General features: G+C 44.3%; 2 protein-coding genes across 2 annotated transcripts; one reads left to right on the forward strand and one right to left on the reverse strand.

Moving 5' to 3' along the window:
* Nucleotides 1-1,240: 1,240 nt before the first annotated feature.
* LOC128760861 (mucin-3B) lies at nucleotides 1,241-5,436 on the forward strand. The gene is made up of 8 exons (XM_053868566.1): nucleotides 1,241-2,126; nucleotides 2,244-2,368; nucleotides 2,441-2,505; nucleotides 3,242-3,444; nucleotides 3,518-3,683; nucleotides 3,750-3,914; nucleotides 4,893-4,948; nucleotides 5,020-5,436. The coding sequence occupies exons 1-8, from the start codon at nucleotides 1,253-1,255 to the stop codon at nucleotides 5,043-5,045; spliced, it is 1,680 nt and encodes a 559-aa protein (XP_053724541.1). The 5' UTR covers nucleotides 1,241-1,252; the 3' UTR covers nucleotides 5,046-5,436.
* Nucleotides 5,437-7,038: 1,602 nt separating this feature from the next.
* Nucleotides 7,039-17,114, reverse strand: errfi1a (ERBB receptor feedback inhibitor 1a). The gene is made up of 4 exons (XM_053868976.1): nucleotides 16,969-17,114; nucleotides 12,901-13,107; nucleotides 12,739-12,824; nucleotides 7,039-11,839 (listed from the first exon to the last, which is right to left on the reverse strand). The coding sequence occupies exons 2-4, from the start codon at nucleotides 13,050-13,052 to the stop codon at nucleotides 10,767-10,769; spliced, it is 1,311 nt and encodes a 436-aa protein (XP_053724951.1). The 5' UTR covers nucleotides 13,053-13,107; nucleotides 16,969-17,114; the 3' UTR covers nucleotides 7,039-10,766.
* Nucleotides 17,115-17,759: the final 645 nt, after the last annotated feature.

Here is a 17,759-nt window from a genome sequence, read left to right on the forward strand (position 1 = left end):
ACCTGTGTCTAGCAGTTCTTCCTTCACCTCTGATGCAACAACTACTGAAATGTTCCAGACAACCTCTGAGCTCATGACAGACTCGACTACAGTACCGATCACAACTCCAAGTCCATCCACCGTCGTTCAAACATCGACCGATGCCATGTCTTCATTGACCAAGTCCTCATCAACTTCTGAAGCAACTTTGACTCCACCAGAGACAACAACCGATGAGTACTCGACTGCTGAATCTACAAGCCCCACAACACTTGCAAGTACAGGCAGTGAAGCCTCCACTCGTCTTCCATCAACCACCACAGAACCACGGTCCACGTCTGTCAACACCCCTACAGCCCAAAGTGAGGTCCCAACATCTGTCACCCCTGGACCTGTGTCCAGCAGTTCTTCCTTCACCTCTGATGCAACAACTACTGAAATGTTCCAGACAACCTCTGAGCTCATGACAGACTCGACTACAGTACCGATCACAACTCCAAGTCCATCCACCGTCGTTCAAACCTCGACCGATGCCATATCTTCGTCGACAGAGTCCTCATCAACTTCTGAATCAACTTTAACTCCACCAGAAACAACAACCGATGAGTACTCGACTGCTGAAACTACAAGCCCCACAGCACTTGCAACTACAGGCAGTGAAGCCTCCACTATTCTTCCATCAACCACCACAGAACCACGGTCCACCTCTGTCAACTCTCCTACAGCCCAAACTGAGGTCACAACATCTGTCACCCCTGGACCTGTCTCCAGCAGTTTTTCCTTCACCTCTGATGCAACAACTACTGAAATGTTCCAGACAACTTCTGAGCTCATGACAGACTCGACTACAGTACCGATCACAACTCCAAGTCCATCCACCGTCGTTCAAACCTCGACCGATGCCATGTCTTCATTGACCAAGTCCTCATCAACTTCTGAAGCAACTTTGACTCCACCAGAGACAACAACCGATGAGTACTCGACTGCTGAATCTACAAGCCCCACAACACTTGCAAGTACAGGCATTGAAGCCTCCACTCGTCTTCCATCAACCACCACAGAACCATGGTCCACGTCTGTCAACACCCCTACAGCCCAAAGTGAGGTCCCAACATCTGTCACCCCTGGACCTGTGTCCAGCAGTTCTTCCTTCACCTCTGATCCAACAACTACTGAAATGTTCCAGACAACTTCAGAGCTCATGACAGACTCGACTACAGTACCATTCAAAACTCCAAGTCCATCCACCGTCGTTCAAACCTCGACCGATGCCATGTCTTCGTCGACAGAGTCCTCATCAACTTCTGAATCAACTTTAACTCCACCAGAAACAACAACCGATGAGTACTCGACTGCTGAAACTACAAGCCCCACAGCACTTGCAACTACAGGCAGTGAAGCCTCCACTATTCTTCCATCAACCACCACAGAACCACAGTCCACGTCTGTCAACTCTCCTACCGCCCAAACTGAGGTCACAACATCTGTCTCCAGCAGTTCTTCCTTCACCTCTCATCCAACAACTACTGAAATGTTCCAGACAACTTCAGAGCTCATGACAGACTCGACTACAGTCCCGATCACAGCTCCAAGCCCATCAACCAGTGTTCAACCCTCGGCCAATGCCATGTCTTCATCAACATCTCAGACTAGTCTATCACCTGCAGACACAACCGAACCAATCCCAACTTTTAGTTCAAGTCACACTTTCAGAACTTCACTGACGAGCACTCGTGTCCAGTCGAGTCCCGAATCTCAAACCCAAACAACTCATCCTATGACAAGACCTCAAGCCACTTCAACAATTGTATCAGCTACCACTGAACCATTGTCCAATCCTAAAACCACGGTTCATACCGAATCACCATTTTCCACCACAGACCCACACTATAGCAGTACTCTCTTCACTTCACATTCTGCCTATTCCACTCCTAGTTCTGTCTCGAATCCCACTCCTTCTCCCAATCCCTCTCTCTCTCCCTCTCCCTCTCCATCTACAATTCCTCAGTGTGGACCAGCAGACTGTCAGTGTGTCCTTGGTGTGTGCAGATTCAGCCAGACACTGGGTCGATGCCAATGCTATTGCCCAGAGTCAGTTTTTGGTGACGCGTGCCATTTTGGAGACAACAGCACGTCAGCATATATCGGTGATGTTGCATCCCTCTACTTTCTTAAATCAGTCCACAATGTGATGCGCTTTCTCCATGGGATTGCATTTGACAATGATTTTTTAAATTTTTATGTGACATGTTTCTCTTGAACAGATCCTGATGCAGTCCCCACCCGAAAGACCAATATTACTTTGAAAATTGACACACCATTTTTGCAGGACTTTTATGATTTATTGTCACCAAAATCGGTCGAGTTTTCCAACACCTTATTGAAGGAGGTTGGTGGCTTCTTTCTTTTTTACATCAACATTTCAATGCTTTGCAATATTTAATGTGATGTTTCATTCTAGCTTCAAGTTCTATGCAAAGAAGCAGACGCACGCTCCTTCAATAATGTGAAGGTCTTCAACTTATCGTAAGTGTGGAATCGTATCACTGCAGATTTCAGCTTTCTATTTTATGTCATCATATCAGCACCATCGGCACCAAGAATAAATGGCTGGTTCAGATGTATTCCATTATCATGTTATGCCTATGTGTAGTTTGGGGCAGTTTCTGCTGCTCTGCAGTGACTTCAGCTGTCCTGATTGGCCATCACACAATCTTCAAAAAGATAAAAATATGATCACCTCCAATGAGAAAGGGCTATGTCCAATCTCACAATGCCTTCCAGTTAATGTAGAGCTGGTGCTCAGTACTCGGAGTAGGAACACATCCTCTTGTCCTAAACACATGGTTGACCAGTTCAGCGCCACCTTCACTTGGGGCAAATTTTCTGGCGCAAACTGGCCCGTTTGAGAACCTAATTTCTCTTTACATAGCAACACATAAATAGCATTTTCAGATGTCTCCATTTTGCCCAGTATTTCTAGATAGAGTATTCTTCATTTCCTGAGATAAAAACTGCATGTAACATATTTTCCTTCTTGGAAATATAGCATTTGAGCTTGTTCAGACAGGAAACTCAATTTATTGTAAATAGATGTAACCGCTATTGCTTGCCTCTTGCCCCGCTGAGATAGGCTCTAGCAGTGCCCGGAATCCTGAACAAGAAGATGAAGATGTTATCGCAATTCTGTAATGGGTGGTCAAAGCAAAATAGTTCACACATTTCAACTTTTCATTTCTTCTTCTCCTTTCTGTTTCTCCAGGCCAGGAAGTGTTGTCGCAGAGAGTATAGCGGAGTATAATTATCTAAACAACGCCACGCAAATCCACTCCCTTAACACAGAGCTTGTTGGGGTCCTGACCGACATCTTGAATGACACAAGGAACCTCAATAAGATTTCTGAAGACTTCGGCAATGTCAGTGTCCAGTTAAATCTCCTGACGTTTCAGAGCCCTGCCATTCAAAGTGAGCACAAACGCTTCATAACGTTATAAAGCAGCTGAATGAAGAACTTTAACTGGCTTTGTTCTCACTCCAGATATCACAGACCTCCTGCCTTTCGTCAACTGCTCTCGATTCACTAACTACACTGCTGAGCTCATTGATGGCCGGTGGCAGTGCGCGGGACATTGCAGAACAAATCCTGGTTACTGCCACCAGAATGGACAGTGTTTAAATCACGTTTCAGAAGGGCCGATTTGCAGGTGAGTCAAAGCACTCTTTTGTCCGCTCGGCTTTGCTGAGGACACAGCTTGCTGTTGTCATTACAGGTGCTACAAGACTGACACCAAGGAGTTCTATGGAGCGCGATGCAATCAGTACCGCTGGGGTCCAGGTTTCTACGCAGCGGTCTTTGGTTCTTTAGCAGCTGTGCTCCTGATCGTGACCATTATAGTGGTCATTGTCATCGTCAGAGCGAAACACAGCAGGGTTTGGTGGGTAGAAGTGATTTGTTTCTCAGTGTGACACAACACCCAGAGCAAATAAGAGATGCACACGCCAACCAAACCAAGTCCTTGCGTTGGACATCATTTCAAGTCTGGGCGCACGAAACTTAAATGTACAGGCCCTGGAAGAACAATAGTGCTCACTGGACAATGGATGAAAAGATATCTTACAGGTGCACACTAAAAATAGTTTATTTACTTAATGGGTTGGCCTTTGCTGAGGTCGTGTCTTTTCACCGATTTTCTATGGAACAATGACACACTGGTGAGAGAAAGTTGACATTTGACGTACTTTAGGGAGCATCACTTCTCTTTTTTATCAGGGTTTCAAGCCTCTCAAGCAAATCCTTGTCTATTTGGGCAGCAATGTCATTGTCCATGCACCTCTTCTTTCTTTTGACAAAATACAGACGTCATCATGGACACAAACTCTCACAGAAAAATCGTCAATCGACGTAACCACAAAAATCCATGAGGAGAACAACTGCGAAGTATGAATAATTAACGCCAATATATCAGCACATCACGATAAAAGTCAGGGTGGGGCAATTTAATTCACAGAGGAGACAAAATTCCGTATTAAGAAACCTTTTTCACAATGTTTTTTTTTCTTTAAATTTATGTTGAGGGATGAGAAATACTGAGGAATAAGACAATTTGCTGTGAGAAACATTTCCACCTTTTTTTTTTAATTTTACATTGCCTCCACGAGGGCCGCAAATCACTTGATGCTTTTTTAAAAGTGAGAACCATCATTAAGTTCAATACGCAATTTAAGGCTGAATCATATATTTGCATCAGTGAGGCCTTCCTTTATGGCATGGTAAGTTTTGGAATGTGTCAAAAATAACTACAGTCAGGCCACACTACACACAAACGGAACAGAATACAACACGTAACCTATTCATACGTCCAGTTTAATGTGAATGAATAATTTGACAGATGTTTTTTCCTTTCCCCATTTAGGAAGCTTAACAGAGGCTCCAACTTTGAGGAAGAGTTCTTCGACTTCTCTCATCAAGGTACAGCTTCTATTCATGGCGAGTAAGCGCCTCAACCATGTGACTTCACGGCTAGTTTTGTGTCTCTGCAGGTCGAGTCACCTGGTTGAGGTTGTGAAGCTCAAGGGCCACCGCCTTTGTACATGACAAACTTTTATTTGGAGCTGGAGCTTTCCATCACTGAGTTCATGATATTAATAGACCCATTTAGAGTTTGTGATAAAGTGAATGCGAGTGCCTGCATTTTGGCAATTGAGTCAGGTGGAGCGCAGCAGTTTGTCAAGCTACATGAGAGGTCAGGACTCACAGTGACGGATCCCACGCCTGTACACCAGTCAGTGCTCTACTTTACTTGGAGGTTTACTGAACTTTAAGCCTTGTTTACAGCAAACATTCAATTGCACGTGTGGATGAAGCTGCAAGCTGCCAAGGTGTGCATGTATTTTCCGAAGACAGCGGTAAATGGATCTATACAAGTGTTTGTCTGTGTCTCTGTGAACGTGCAATGATCTGTAAATAAATGATGAATGAAAGTTCAGATCTTCAACCAGTCATCATTGTTCAAATCCTTGCTGAAGACACCCAACAGAGTCAGAACTGCACATCAAATTGTTTTTCCAGGTGAGTCATCAAAAGAACCAGAGTCAGGACAGTGAACTGCTGGAGTTGTTTAACCCCAGAACACTGCTCATAGTGAGCATCAACATCATTGAGGGCCCTCCTTTGTGGCTCATATGCCATAAAGGAAAAGAGTCATTTTGTCCACATCTATCGAAATATCTCCGTCTGATGTCCAACTATAGTGAGTTATAGCACTGTAGTAGCGCAGGTTGGAGGATGGTCCGCCCTCCAAGCCACCAGCCGGGGTCCAGTTCAACAGACTGGAAGGGATAGAGTTCTCGCTCACAGGAAGCCACGGCCCCAGAGCAGGAAATCGACCTCCATAATAAGAGTGCGACGAGGGGAGCACTTCAATGACGTCAAGGAGCATCTTAAATAAAACATAAATAACCTGGTGAGTTAGTGACGTCAGGTGTAGGAGGGGGTCTCAGTAAACATTTCATTAATGCGCAGATGGCGCGAAGAGCTGAGAGTTGAATGCAGGTCGCCAGCAGGCGGCGGTGTCCCTGCACGAGTTTCAGACTGCGGGAGTGTCCAGAGGAAAAAGGAATCGGATGAATGCACAAACTACAAACAATTATAGAATTGTGATTTTTTTTTTTTTAATGTGTTGGAGGCGATTTTCAGCTGTTGGCTCGGGACCCAAAAGAAGGTCGTGTAGTTACCATCAGTGGGTCAGAGGTGGGGGACAAAATATCTTTTATTGTATGAAACTATCAATAAACTGTCGTGTTGTATTAAGTGTGCAGGATGATTCTGAATTTATTTTTCTTATTGAAAATAGATTTAATTAACCTCATACTTGCAATTTGGCATAGGAATTATCTGGAAGGAGTAATGACTGAACTTTCTCTTGTGAGGAAAGTTGTTTTAGCAAAGAAATAATTGGACAATTATTAATAACAAAGATGTTATCAATAATAATGATGCTACTGTTACTATAGATGTCAGATTCCTCTGCCATATGGAGCTCATTTATTGTGCACACTCAAAATTTAAATAGAATTATCCTGTTCTGTTTTCTTCCTGAAGTTGTTATTGCATGAGTCCAGTGTGTTTGCATGTGATATGTTCCTTCCAGAGTTTTTCTCACTGAAATGTTTTTTCTCACTCAATTTAAATTTGTTTAAGAGCCCTGGTTAAGGTTAGCCACATGTTTTAGATGGTTAGGTTTAGGGTGAGGTGAGCATTGCAGCAATGAGCGGTCTCCACTGAGTCCTAACAAGGATTCAAACACGAAGCAGGAAGCTATATGATCCAAACACATACTCGGTCCTCAGTAAAATTTAACCAGCTGAGTTCAGTCTGAGTTAAATATTGACAAACCTCTCCACATCTGTGAGCCAATGGCAGAAGCAGACATGGGTGTGTAGCTCACCCGCAGAAGTATGGCTTTCATGGATGGAATCGATCTGTTTTTAAGGTGGACTGATCAAGTTAAAGAAACAGTCATACTTCGAGGATTCTATCAGCCTTGTTATTGATGTACAGTTGTGCAAAAATGATGTCATTACGTGAGACAAAATATGATGAGATTCTCCAGACTGGATGAGAAAGGGTGTAAAATGAAACAATATGCACTTTTGAACCTTAATGTAAAAACGTTGCAAAAATGTTTTTGAGTTCACTTTTACTTGTATTTCGACAGTGAGCCCATGAGACTGAGTGTGGTCGAATGTGAAGTCTGACAACTGCAACACAACAGTGTCTTGCTTTGAAAATGAATGAGACAGATGAACACCACTGCTTCGTTTTGTTGCGCTTGTATCCAGACTTTTCTTACCTCATCTTCATTAAACAAAGGCTCAGGAAGGAAACTGTCATCTGGTGTCATCGCTCTGAAAACTCGTGTGTGATTGATGCAGAGGAGTCAATCATCATTGTCTGTCTGAGGAGTGTTCATTAAAAGAGACTGTTGCCAGAACAATTATGTAGCTGACCCACAGAAAAAATAGGTCAGGTCACCAATAGTGTCAGGCCTCGTGGGGTTTTATCTTTATGGAGCTTAAATAGAATACAAATTCAGATATTAAGATATTAAAAAAATCACCCAAATAAATAAGAAACATCCATGTTTTGAGATTCAAAGTTCAGATGAAGGCGTCTAATGAACTGAGTACGACACAATGATTTATAATTTTAACAGGAAATAGTTCAAATTAGAACCACAAAAATAGAATGATCAAAAAGTGTCGAAGGATGCAGTTCAAATGAGTCATCAGTCCGCACGAGTCAAATATCAAGAAACAAAAAAACAGATTGTAAATACAAATATACATATTAAAGTCACAAATTTTCAAGATAAAAAATATGTTTAGATCTCAGTAGAGATCTTGGCACTTTTTCTTAACATGAACTTAAATAAATAAATGTCATATCAAAGATTTCAAAACGGTGTTGAGAGAAAGAAACAAATGTATTCACCAACGATTATATGAAATCGTGTTAGAACAGAGTAAGAGTTTGAATTACAATTGAGAGCCTCAATACTTGTTTACTTTAGTCATTTATTTTAAAATTAATTCAACAATATTTTCATATTTATTCAGTAACAAACTCCACAGAGCAGTCAAAACTGCCAGGTCATCTAGTGCGGGACTGAAAGACTCATGAATACAAGATGTATGAACGGGATGAAGTGTGTTGGACTCCCAGTTTGTAACTGAAATTCTGAAAGTAAATAGAAATTATACCAGAAATAAATTGACTTTGTTGAATTAAATCCATTAAATGAACGAGCTAAAATACCATCATCATGAGCTTAAAATGAGTTACAATGTAAAAAAATGCATTGATAAATATTAGCTTTAAAGAGATTAAATTTAGAACTAAATTTAGGTCAGAATTATTTCAATGAATACAAATAATGAAAGGAGTGTTAAAGATGAGACAGTGGCATTAGATTTGCCTTTGGGAAATGCAGGAGGAAGGTCTGTAATACATGTAAAATATTGTGGGGGCAAACAGGGTGCCCGATTCAGGTAGCACCAGGAAGAGGAAGCGAGGCGGTGTACACCTGCCACACCACTGTCAGTCACTCTGGTTTCTCTGGATAGAGGCCAGTCACACTGAGGATCAGCAGGAGGGCGTGTGGCTGATAAAACAGGCCAAGCAGCTGAGTGAAGAGAGCACTTCGGCTCAACAAACCCAAGCACGGAAGTCCATAAATAATCGCTTTTATTTTCTTTCCTTGCAGCGACCACACACTACTCATGAGAACAAATGGAATTGTTAAATACGAAACACGGCATACTCTCCCAGTGCACGTCCTCACCGCAGCAGAGTCTCCATTCACTCTTTTATTGTCACTTTCTCATAAGACATGTGAATACCTTAAGATTAAATAGTGTCAGTGTACGATGTAAACATTGCATTCAGACCTTAAAGTCAGAGTGTTTGTGAACAGGAGGGGAGAAAATAAACAAAACAGACTTCAATGACCGTTTGACCTAAGCAGGCTTCCCAACACGAACACTTGGATACGTTTCTGTGATGCATGTGCTACATCTACTATATGTAATGGTTCAACAGAGTAGATCATATTGTCAGGGCCGCCAGCAGCCGAACACACCCACCACAATCATGTCAGACAGGAATGCACGCGCAGAACAGGAAAGTCTGTCAGGTAAGAAAAACCAGCAGCGTCTCTGACACCAGCAGCTCCGTCACCTCACGTCTGGCTACACCTGAGCAGCCCTCGCTGATCCAACAACAGCCGCTCCATTTTAGCTTCAACTCCATCAGCTACGTTCACATTACGTCTTTGTCGTCAAATGCCACGTATTGTCCTGTCGCTGTGTCTCCTCCAAATTTTGACTGAAAGTTAGTACGGATATTGTGCTTGTTTCATAGCTAATGATGTTGTAGCAACATTAGAAATGTGTTGTTGGCGCGGGTTTGGAGCAAACATGGCAAAACTCAACATCAGTTGAGGTAAATAAAGATCACATTTTAATAAAAAAAAGGAGTATCTGCTTCATATTTCCAATATGATGGCAGCGACATGGCAGCAGGGTCGAAGCCAGCCAAGCTCACTCTTAATGGTTAACTTCGCCAACAAATGTGACAGAAAACCTTGCTCAAATACATGCAGACTTTAAAGTGACAGACTGCAGTCCTAAACTGCAGCTTTAAAAGTTACTGTTTCAGGTTTCATGGGTTTGTGGCTGCAGTATTTTTGGCTCCTTTAAGGACAGGAAAAAGGTTTAATTTCCACGAGACACGGCTCAGTCTGTACCACGAGTACAATTGACAAAGGTAAAAGCGCATCCAAACTTGAAGGTGCCACGTGCCTCAACATTGCTGTAGCTGCACTCACTCTAGTATTTCACCTCGAAAATGCTTAAATCTGTCTGAAATGATGAATGTTGACAAAGGTTTTTAACTCAACACATTTCATCTTCATCAATTTACCAAGGTGTTTTCATTTATTGCTCACTTGAACGGAGCAGTGAGCTTCTTTAATTGGCAGCCTCCCATGAAAATAAATAACTCCTATCTTCCATGAGCCATGAGAGTCAGTGTGACGTGAACGTAGCCCCTTATGTTCAACCACTCGTGTTTCTAACAAGCTGCTCACTTCACTTGTCCAATTTACGAACCGCTATTGTTTTATTCGTGACATCGCCGGAACTCTCCATCTGCTGTCGCACATACAAACACACACATGCACGCGCGCGCACACACACACACACACTGCACCTCAGCTGCACTAAACATTCCAACACTCATAGCTACCAGTAGTGTTCCTATTTCTCAGTACAAAATGTAACACAACAGCACAGCACTTAGGAAACACAAATGTGCACAAACACTTTGGCCTAATGGAAACTAAAAGCACGGAGTCTCAAATATAACAACAGATTTGCGTGTCCTTCATTATCTAGACTTCAACTGGCCTCGTCGCTGACCCTTCGTGAGAGCAGCATCCAAAATGGCCCAAACGCACACTCAACAACCTTAAAAACACTGAGCTTATGAGGTCAAGACCCGCTTGCACCTTCGAACAGCGCTGCATTATCAAAATCAATACAAAAATCTTATCAAAAATAACGTCTATAGTCACAGATACAAGGTCAAAGTACTAAGATGTGATTCCGAGATTACCAGTAACGCAAACACAGGGTGCACAGGTCCTGCGTGTCAGAATACAATGGGGTTAAAAAAAAAGCAGCAGTTTGAGAGTTCCAATTGGTTTGTTAAATAAAAAGACGCTCAGTTAAACCAGGTGCACGTGCGCGTTCCTCCGGGAGTGGTAGTCCCGATGTGAGTCTGACACATCAGTGTGATGTGTAGGGGGACTGTCCAGAGCTGAAAACAGTTTATCCACGCAGGTGGAGTCCACAGGCTGCTGAGGCATGAGATAGTAGTGCGTGTCGCTGTCTTTGACGCCTGCCACCGTGACAGGCAGGATGCAGGGGGAGCCCTCGCTGTTCTGTCGGTGAAAACTCATATAGTTGGGGTCTGGTGCAAAGCTCTGGGTGGAGGGCATCACTCCATTGGAGTACATCGGAAGGCTTTTGGGGCTTGGGCTTGGGGTGCGGGAGCTGCCCAGAGGATCCCTTGGAGGAACCTTGGGAGGTCTGCCCTCATCGCTGTGAAGCCCGGACGAGTCTGACCAGCGGCGAGGGTCCCCAGTTTTGCTAGTCCGTGGTGGGATGGGAGGCGGAACGTCGTGTTTATCCATATACATTTTTTGACACATGATGCGCTGTAGCGAATGTTTGTTGAACGATCCAGCCGGGCCGGAGTGAGAGCGCTGTAGCCTCCTCTGAGCTTTGTTCTGCTGACAGACCAGTGGCGCTTCCTGAAGCTGCCGTGGCTCGTTCTGCACCCGTACCCCGTGCGGCGGGGCATCCAGGTGGGGCTGCTGTTGGGGCACCTTCCTGCTTTGCGGTGCTAGCGGTCCATCGTAGTAGGCGTGGTTCACCTGCCCGCCGCCTCTGAAGCTCCGACGGCTGGACTGTCCGTTTCGAAAAGGCGATTTAACGCAAGGATCAGACACCAGGCAGCAGCTCTCGTCAGTGTTCGTCGAGAAGTCCAACTCACTGTCCATCTGCTCGAAGACGTGATGAGGTGGCGGCGGGGTCGGGGGGAGAGGCTTGGAGCATCGGCCCGGTGTGTGTGGCGGACTGTGGCACCCGTATGCTGGGACACCGTGGAATGGAGACGCCATCAGGTCCTTGTCACCTGGACTCGTGTGGGACGGGTCAGTGCTGCAGCTGAACAAGAGATGATGCGGACGGGGCTTCTTGGGAGGAAACTTCTGTGTGGTGGCGCTGTGTTTGTGCCCTGGAACAGAGAGCGACAGTTTAAACTGGCATGTCAATGCATTATTGAACTATTAGTCCAGTGTCATTGTCTTCAGTGAATTTGCAGACTGCAAACTTGGCTGCTGAATTGAGACTCGTGCAGCAGTGGCATACTATCAACCCTGCATTCATACCACGTTTTTAAGAATGGCAGATACATGTTCCACCCCCTCACAAATGGAATACTTCTTCTATCAAGCCAGACAGATCACACGCATTGGGCAGGCTTGTTGGAAAAAGAAAAGAACGAAATGACTTTGAAATGGATGAGCATGGCTGTCTCACACTACACCATTAGTGAAGGTAACCTTTCATCTTGCTAGCACGAGCTCTTGTCCGAGGCTATTACGTGGGTCCCTTTAAGATGATGACAGAAACAACAGTATAGACCAAAGGTTTCCACGGTGCTTGGACTACACAGATTCCGCAGGACATTTCAAATGACAAAGATGAACAATGAACCCGCCATATTAGCGTCACAGAGTGAGACGACCTTCCTGCAGGACGGACGTGCAAACACGTGGCCAACAAACTGTCAAGTTTATCCACGTAAGGATACGTGTGATGGCCCATCTTTCAATGCCAAAGACTGGATCGCGTGATGCAACAGGCATTCCCAGGTAACCTTACTGAAGCTGCGAGCTAAACGTCACTTCATTCATGTTTTTCACTTGAAGGTAGACGTGCATTTAAATCTAAAGGCTCAATACACTGTATGTTGACTGAACGATCCAGATGATGAACCAAAACAGAGTGAATCAACTCCATTAATTCTATTGAAGCAAGCCCATCTCAGTCAAGAATCTTCTCTCCCCCTCTTTACACTGTCAGTTCCCCAGAGTTCTCACTTCTTCACATGCAGAAGAAGACAGCACTTACTCTCATGGCTTATAGACGGCGCCGTGGGTGTCTTCTGCTGGGCTCCATAGCTGTGACACGTGGGAGGAGACATACTGATGTAGAAGCTGCAAACAACGATAACCAGTAAACCATTATTCATACAACCAAGTCATCATCACGCATTCACTGCTGAGCACTTACTTGTCCTGCTCACGGCCGCAGCTCCAGTTCGATTTGGATCCAGCCATGCTGTGACAGTAGCTGCCCCACAGGAGGGAGTTTTCGATGGGAAAAGCGGTCTCCTGGGCAGTCAGGCCCACTGTGGACATGCTCCAGCCACACTCGGGTCGCATCAAAGCCAGGAAACACTCAGATCACCCCGGCTGGCTGCCCCTGCCTCTCCTGAACCTGCAGCCAAAACCACACCATGAATGGAAGTGAAGGAAGCCAGTGCACAACAGTGACACCTTTTCTGCTTTTCCAGTTTTATTCGTCATGCGAAAATGAAGCAACAACCTGTCAACATAATCAAAGTTTGACACGACTCTTGAGCAATCTCCCAGCCTCAGGACAGGATGTTCACGCTTTCCGCTTGTCTATAAAAACGTCCCGCTCTCGTATTTAAAACACTTCAGGTCAAAAAAGAATAACATGGAAATATGAACCACACACTGAACACCCCTCACCTGGTCATTATAGGCGACAGAGCTAAGTTTCAATAAATCTAAAACAGAATTTGTGGAGCAGAACAAGCACAATGCTCTGACACAGCAGGCCTATGCCTGACTCAACAACCCTGTCTGCTATATATCTGATATTTTCTTCATTTTATTTTCTGAAATCAAAAGTTAGGTTGAATAACTTAATCCAAAGTTTACTGTACATTGCTCTGAGCACTTCAGAAGGACGTGAACTTGATGTATCCAACAAGATGTGTCTGTCTGTTCTATAGCACCGACTCTGAAGTCACATCCTCTGTGCACTTTTCAAACCAGACAGCAGGCTCGAAAGCTGCTGCCAGACTAGCAGTGGAAGGGGCTCCTCCTGTTACCAGAGATCTACCTGATGTTGCAACAACTCCTCAAGTCGAATGACCTGAATGTTTGTGTCGTGTCAAGTATGTGTCAAGGGCTGAGTAAACAATGTACACAAGAGTCAGCAGGGGAGCGTTCGCAGACCCTCCAGTACAGACATTTCAGGGTCAGAGACATTTGAGAAGAGACAGTCAGAGGAGGACAAAGCTGCACGATTTGGACTTTATAGAGACAGTTTTAAGGCCAGGGAGCCGACAGTGACTCCTAGACTCTGTGTCGACATACTGTAATCGCAAGTTCTATGTGTAATACTGCGATACCTGTGATGGCCTAAAAGTGGACCTTTGAACACCTAGAGACTGAACGCTAGTTTGTGCTTTGCAGCAGAACATTGTACCCACCTGAAGATCAGACATGATAGAAGACATGAGGTGAGAGAGAGGAGAGGAAGTCTGTGACAACCATCGAGGCAGTTGCAGGGAAGTTGTTCAGTATCTTATATTATAAGTATATGAAAAGCCGCATCAGCATGTAGGTGGATTTAAATGTCCCTCCCAGTGATGGAGGACATCTCTGAGAGGCCTGTGTTTCAAGGTTCACTAATACCAACGCATTCTCCAACATAAAGTAGCAAGTGTCTTCTAGGGTTAAACATGTGCTGGCTGTGATGTGACACTTGGTACATATAAAGTATCTTAAACAGTGACAGTCGTGAGGAGGAGGGGCCACTCAAGGTGTTGTTGTTGTTGTTTTTAAATTCTTCACATGAACCAATAAAGACCTGCGGAGCTCTCCGTCGGCCGCTTCATGGTTCACACATGTTCCAATTCACACCTGGAGGTTTGGCTGAACCAAACAAGATTCGTTCCTGTTTCACTGATGCTAAATCCACTCTGAGCTTTTTGAACTCCAACCCTTGTCATTTATGCAACAGAGTAAACTGTTGAAGTTGATTAGGAACCAGTGTCAGTATGTAGAATCGTAAAAGGAATGGCTAAAGTCTATGACACTCAAATCCATCGATACTGATGACCTGAACGTTCCCCATTGAGAATCAACAAGAGAATTGCAAAGGAAGTGAATTGTTTGGCAGTAGCGAAAATGGAATCAGAATTGTTAAAATACTATCAATTCCCATACCTTTACAGAATTTTTTTAAATTAATTATTGAATTAAATAGGAAAACATTTTTACTCCACTGAAACACCTATGCACCATCAACACACAACACCGACTTCGGCATCATCATAAGATGCAAAAATCACATGAAGAAATCTTGGGGTAATGAAAGAAAGTGATATATTCCTGCACTGACTTCACACGTCAGTCTTCAGTTCCAATAAAAGCCGGACCTCATGTGCCACATACAGAAGAAACTCAACAAGTAGCCGTGTGCGTAGTCAAATAAATGGAAGATATTTGGCAACATAATGTGAGAACAGCGAACATAACTCACGACATACGGGCGTGTTTTAAAGGCCCAGAGGTTTTCTGCTGGAGAAGACAGTTTGCATGGTAGACAGGGGAAAAGTCTGAGCAATGGTTGGTCTGCAATAGCATGCAGTGAGCTAAAAAACAATCTTGGGAAGAAGCCATTAAGCAAGAGTGATCAAACTACACCCAGTCAAAAAGCTCTTCCTCTTTCATTCTAGAGCCAAATCTCCCCACGACGTACGGAATCGACTCAAGACTCACTCGACCAACACTCTCACGCACCCATGAAGAGGACCAGCAGCAGGATGAAGACTGTTATGATCACCACACACAGAGCAATAGCAGTTAAAAATGTATTGTTTGGGGCAGGTCTGAAAGTGATTCCCAATGATGAATTCCCAATTTGATGGACGTACGTCTGATGGACATTTCAGGAGCCAATAAAGGGACGCCAGCAAGAGAACCTACTTCGCAGTAACCTTGTGTTCGTCGGTAGCAATGGGGTCAGGGTCCATTTTTGCATAGCGTACTGAAGTTTGCGATGATCTGGTCTGATAGCCAGAATGAGGTTTCCTGTGATCCAAGTTAGAGATGTCATGCAGACATTCCAGCTTGACTTCCAAAGCTAAGTTTGAGGGCACTACGAGAACAATGTCAGAGGTCAATATTGTTTGAAATTTGTTTAACACTGCAGCAAGAGCCAGGGTCAGAAGGAGCTTTGCATTGCAGCGTCCACTCATGGTCCTGGTCCATGTTGATAGCGATCTTTGATAGAGTCCTGCAGGTCTCCTGATAACGGAGCCATATTTCCGTGCTAGTCCCTGACAGCTGGGGAGAAACAAAGCTCTAAAACAACAGGAAGCCTGGGACATGAGCTTAAGCCAAACTGCCCAACAAGGCATGCAACCTCCTGCCCGCCCAGGGCTGTAGATTCGGTTCGGTGAGGACGGGAAGCAACCTGATCCCTGATAATGAACCCCCAGAGGCCTGTGCTTCCTCTCGCAACAGGTGCAATGACAGTTCATCCTGGCACTTCACCACAGCAGCATTTACAGGCAGGAGGATTACACAAAATGATGTCCGACATTAGAACCAAATTATTTATCTACTTGCCACAAAAAAAAAGTGCCCCTCTTGTGTGTGTGGACCTGCGACCGGAAGATGCTTTCCTTCTCCAGATTGCAATCACAGTCCGTGAAAGAGTGAGTTCACACCCCGCTCATGACACCCCTGCAGCGGTTTCCGAGCAACCATACCCGCTTTACCTGTGCTGCAAGCAAACAGCGCTCACACCCCCTCACTTTGCTTGAGCGAGATAATAATGGTTAAAAGCCCTGTAGCAGCGAGGTGAGTCAGACCAGAACACACAAGTCAGCTATTTGGCATCCACAAGGTAATGATGATGCAGAAATTAATGATTCCCCACTGACGGATTATTGGAGAGAGCAGAAGATGCAGGAAGGCTTTGTAATGAGGGCGCACATATATAAATACATATAGGATGCACTATATATTAGTGTGTAATTACCAGTCATACCAGTCATTTGCATAATTTAATGATAAAAATACTGAATAAATATTGCAATTTTTAGATGTCTGGCTGTTATTTTTATTATTATTTTATTATTTCTTGTATACGGCACGTTTGAAAAGCATTTTATGGTGAAGATGAAGTCATTCGGACATAATAATAATATTCTCTACTGAGAATGAGGCATCTAACATCAACCAGGAATACACAGTCTGAGGCTGGTAACAGAGAGCTGAGGCTGCATGACAGGACCCCACTGTGTCCACTCACCAAACACCACTCCACCGCTCGTCCGTGCCCTCGCTGGAAAGAGTTCCAACTCCTGATCGCTTTTGGAAAGTTTTCTCTCGCGTCGCGACTGAGGAGGATCCGTCACGCGCCCTCACTGGTTTTTCGAACGCTTCTTGGCTGTGAGTTTGTCTCTAGATCGTGTGTTGTGGAGAACAAATGTCTTATAGGCTGGAGCCCACGGCGCCGGCTCCGCCCCGCTCTGCGCACGCTCTCTTAAAGGCGCAGGCGCACTCACGCCTGCTTGTGGGGCCCTTTTGCTGGCCCCCGCGACTTAAGGCCTCAATGGAGTATTGAAACTTCAAAATAACTGGGTCACTATAATTGAGTTTGGTTCAGAGGTTAAGATGAGCCATGTGTTTTGGATGGTTAGGTTTTGGGGGAGAGGCTGAGGTAAGTGTGATGGCAATGAAAAGATCCCAACAAAACTTCACACAATAAGACGTGATGGAAAAGTTGATTCCATGTTGAAACCGTAATATCTTTTCAACATTGAATCAATGGAGATTTTCCGAGTATTTTTGGTCGAGATTGAAATGTCTGTTACTGTTTCAGCGTGCGAAAAAGTTATGTTAATTCAACGCTGAACTCATTTCAACTGGTTGAAATTTCAACGTTGTTTCAATGTTGAGCATAACATGCACTTTCAACATGTATTCAGTGTTGGCAATGTAGGAAACCCAATGTTATTTCAATGTCAGGTTATCTGGATAGTTTTGGGTTTTTACATTCATACACAGCCAACCAAGTTGAATTATTACCAGGTTCTGTTA

Source organism: Synchiropus splendidus, chromosome 6, assembly GCF_027744825.2.
Source record: "Synchiropus splendidus isolate RoL2022-P1 chromosome 6, RoL_Sspl_1.0, whole genome shotgun sequence".
NCBI lineage: Eukaryota > Metazoa > Chordata > Actinopteri > Syngnathiformes > Callionymidae > Synchiropus > Synchiropus splendidus.

Coding starts and splice junctions, on each gene's coding strand:
- LOC128760861 (XM_053868566.1), top strand. CDS start 1,253: ATGTCTTCGTCGACAGAGTCCTCATCAACTTCTGAATCAACTTTAACT. Junction 2,127..2,243: donor CAGCACGTCAGCATATATCG/GTGATGTTGCAT, acceptor TCTCTTGAACAG/ATCCTGATGCAGTCCCCACC. Junction 2,369..2,440: donor CCAACACCTTATTGAAGGAG/GTTGGTGGCTTC, acceptor GTTTCATTCTAG/CTTCAAGTTCTATGCAAAGA.
- errfi1a (XM_053868976.1), bottom strand. CDS start 13,052: ATGCGACCCGAGTGTGGCTGGAGCATGTCCACAGTGGGCCTGACTGCC. Junction 12,825..12,900: donor TGCGGCCGTGAGCAGGACAA/GTAAGTGCTCAG, acceptor CGTTGTTTGCAG/CTTCTACATCAGTATGTCTC. Junction 11,840..12,738: donor GCCGTCTATAAGCCATGAGA/GTAAGTGCTGTC, acceptor TCTCTGTTCCAG/GGCACAAACACAGCGCCACC.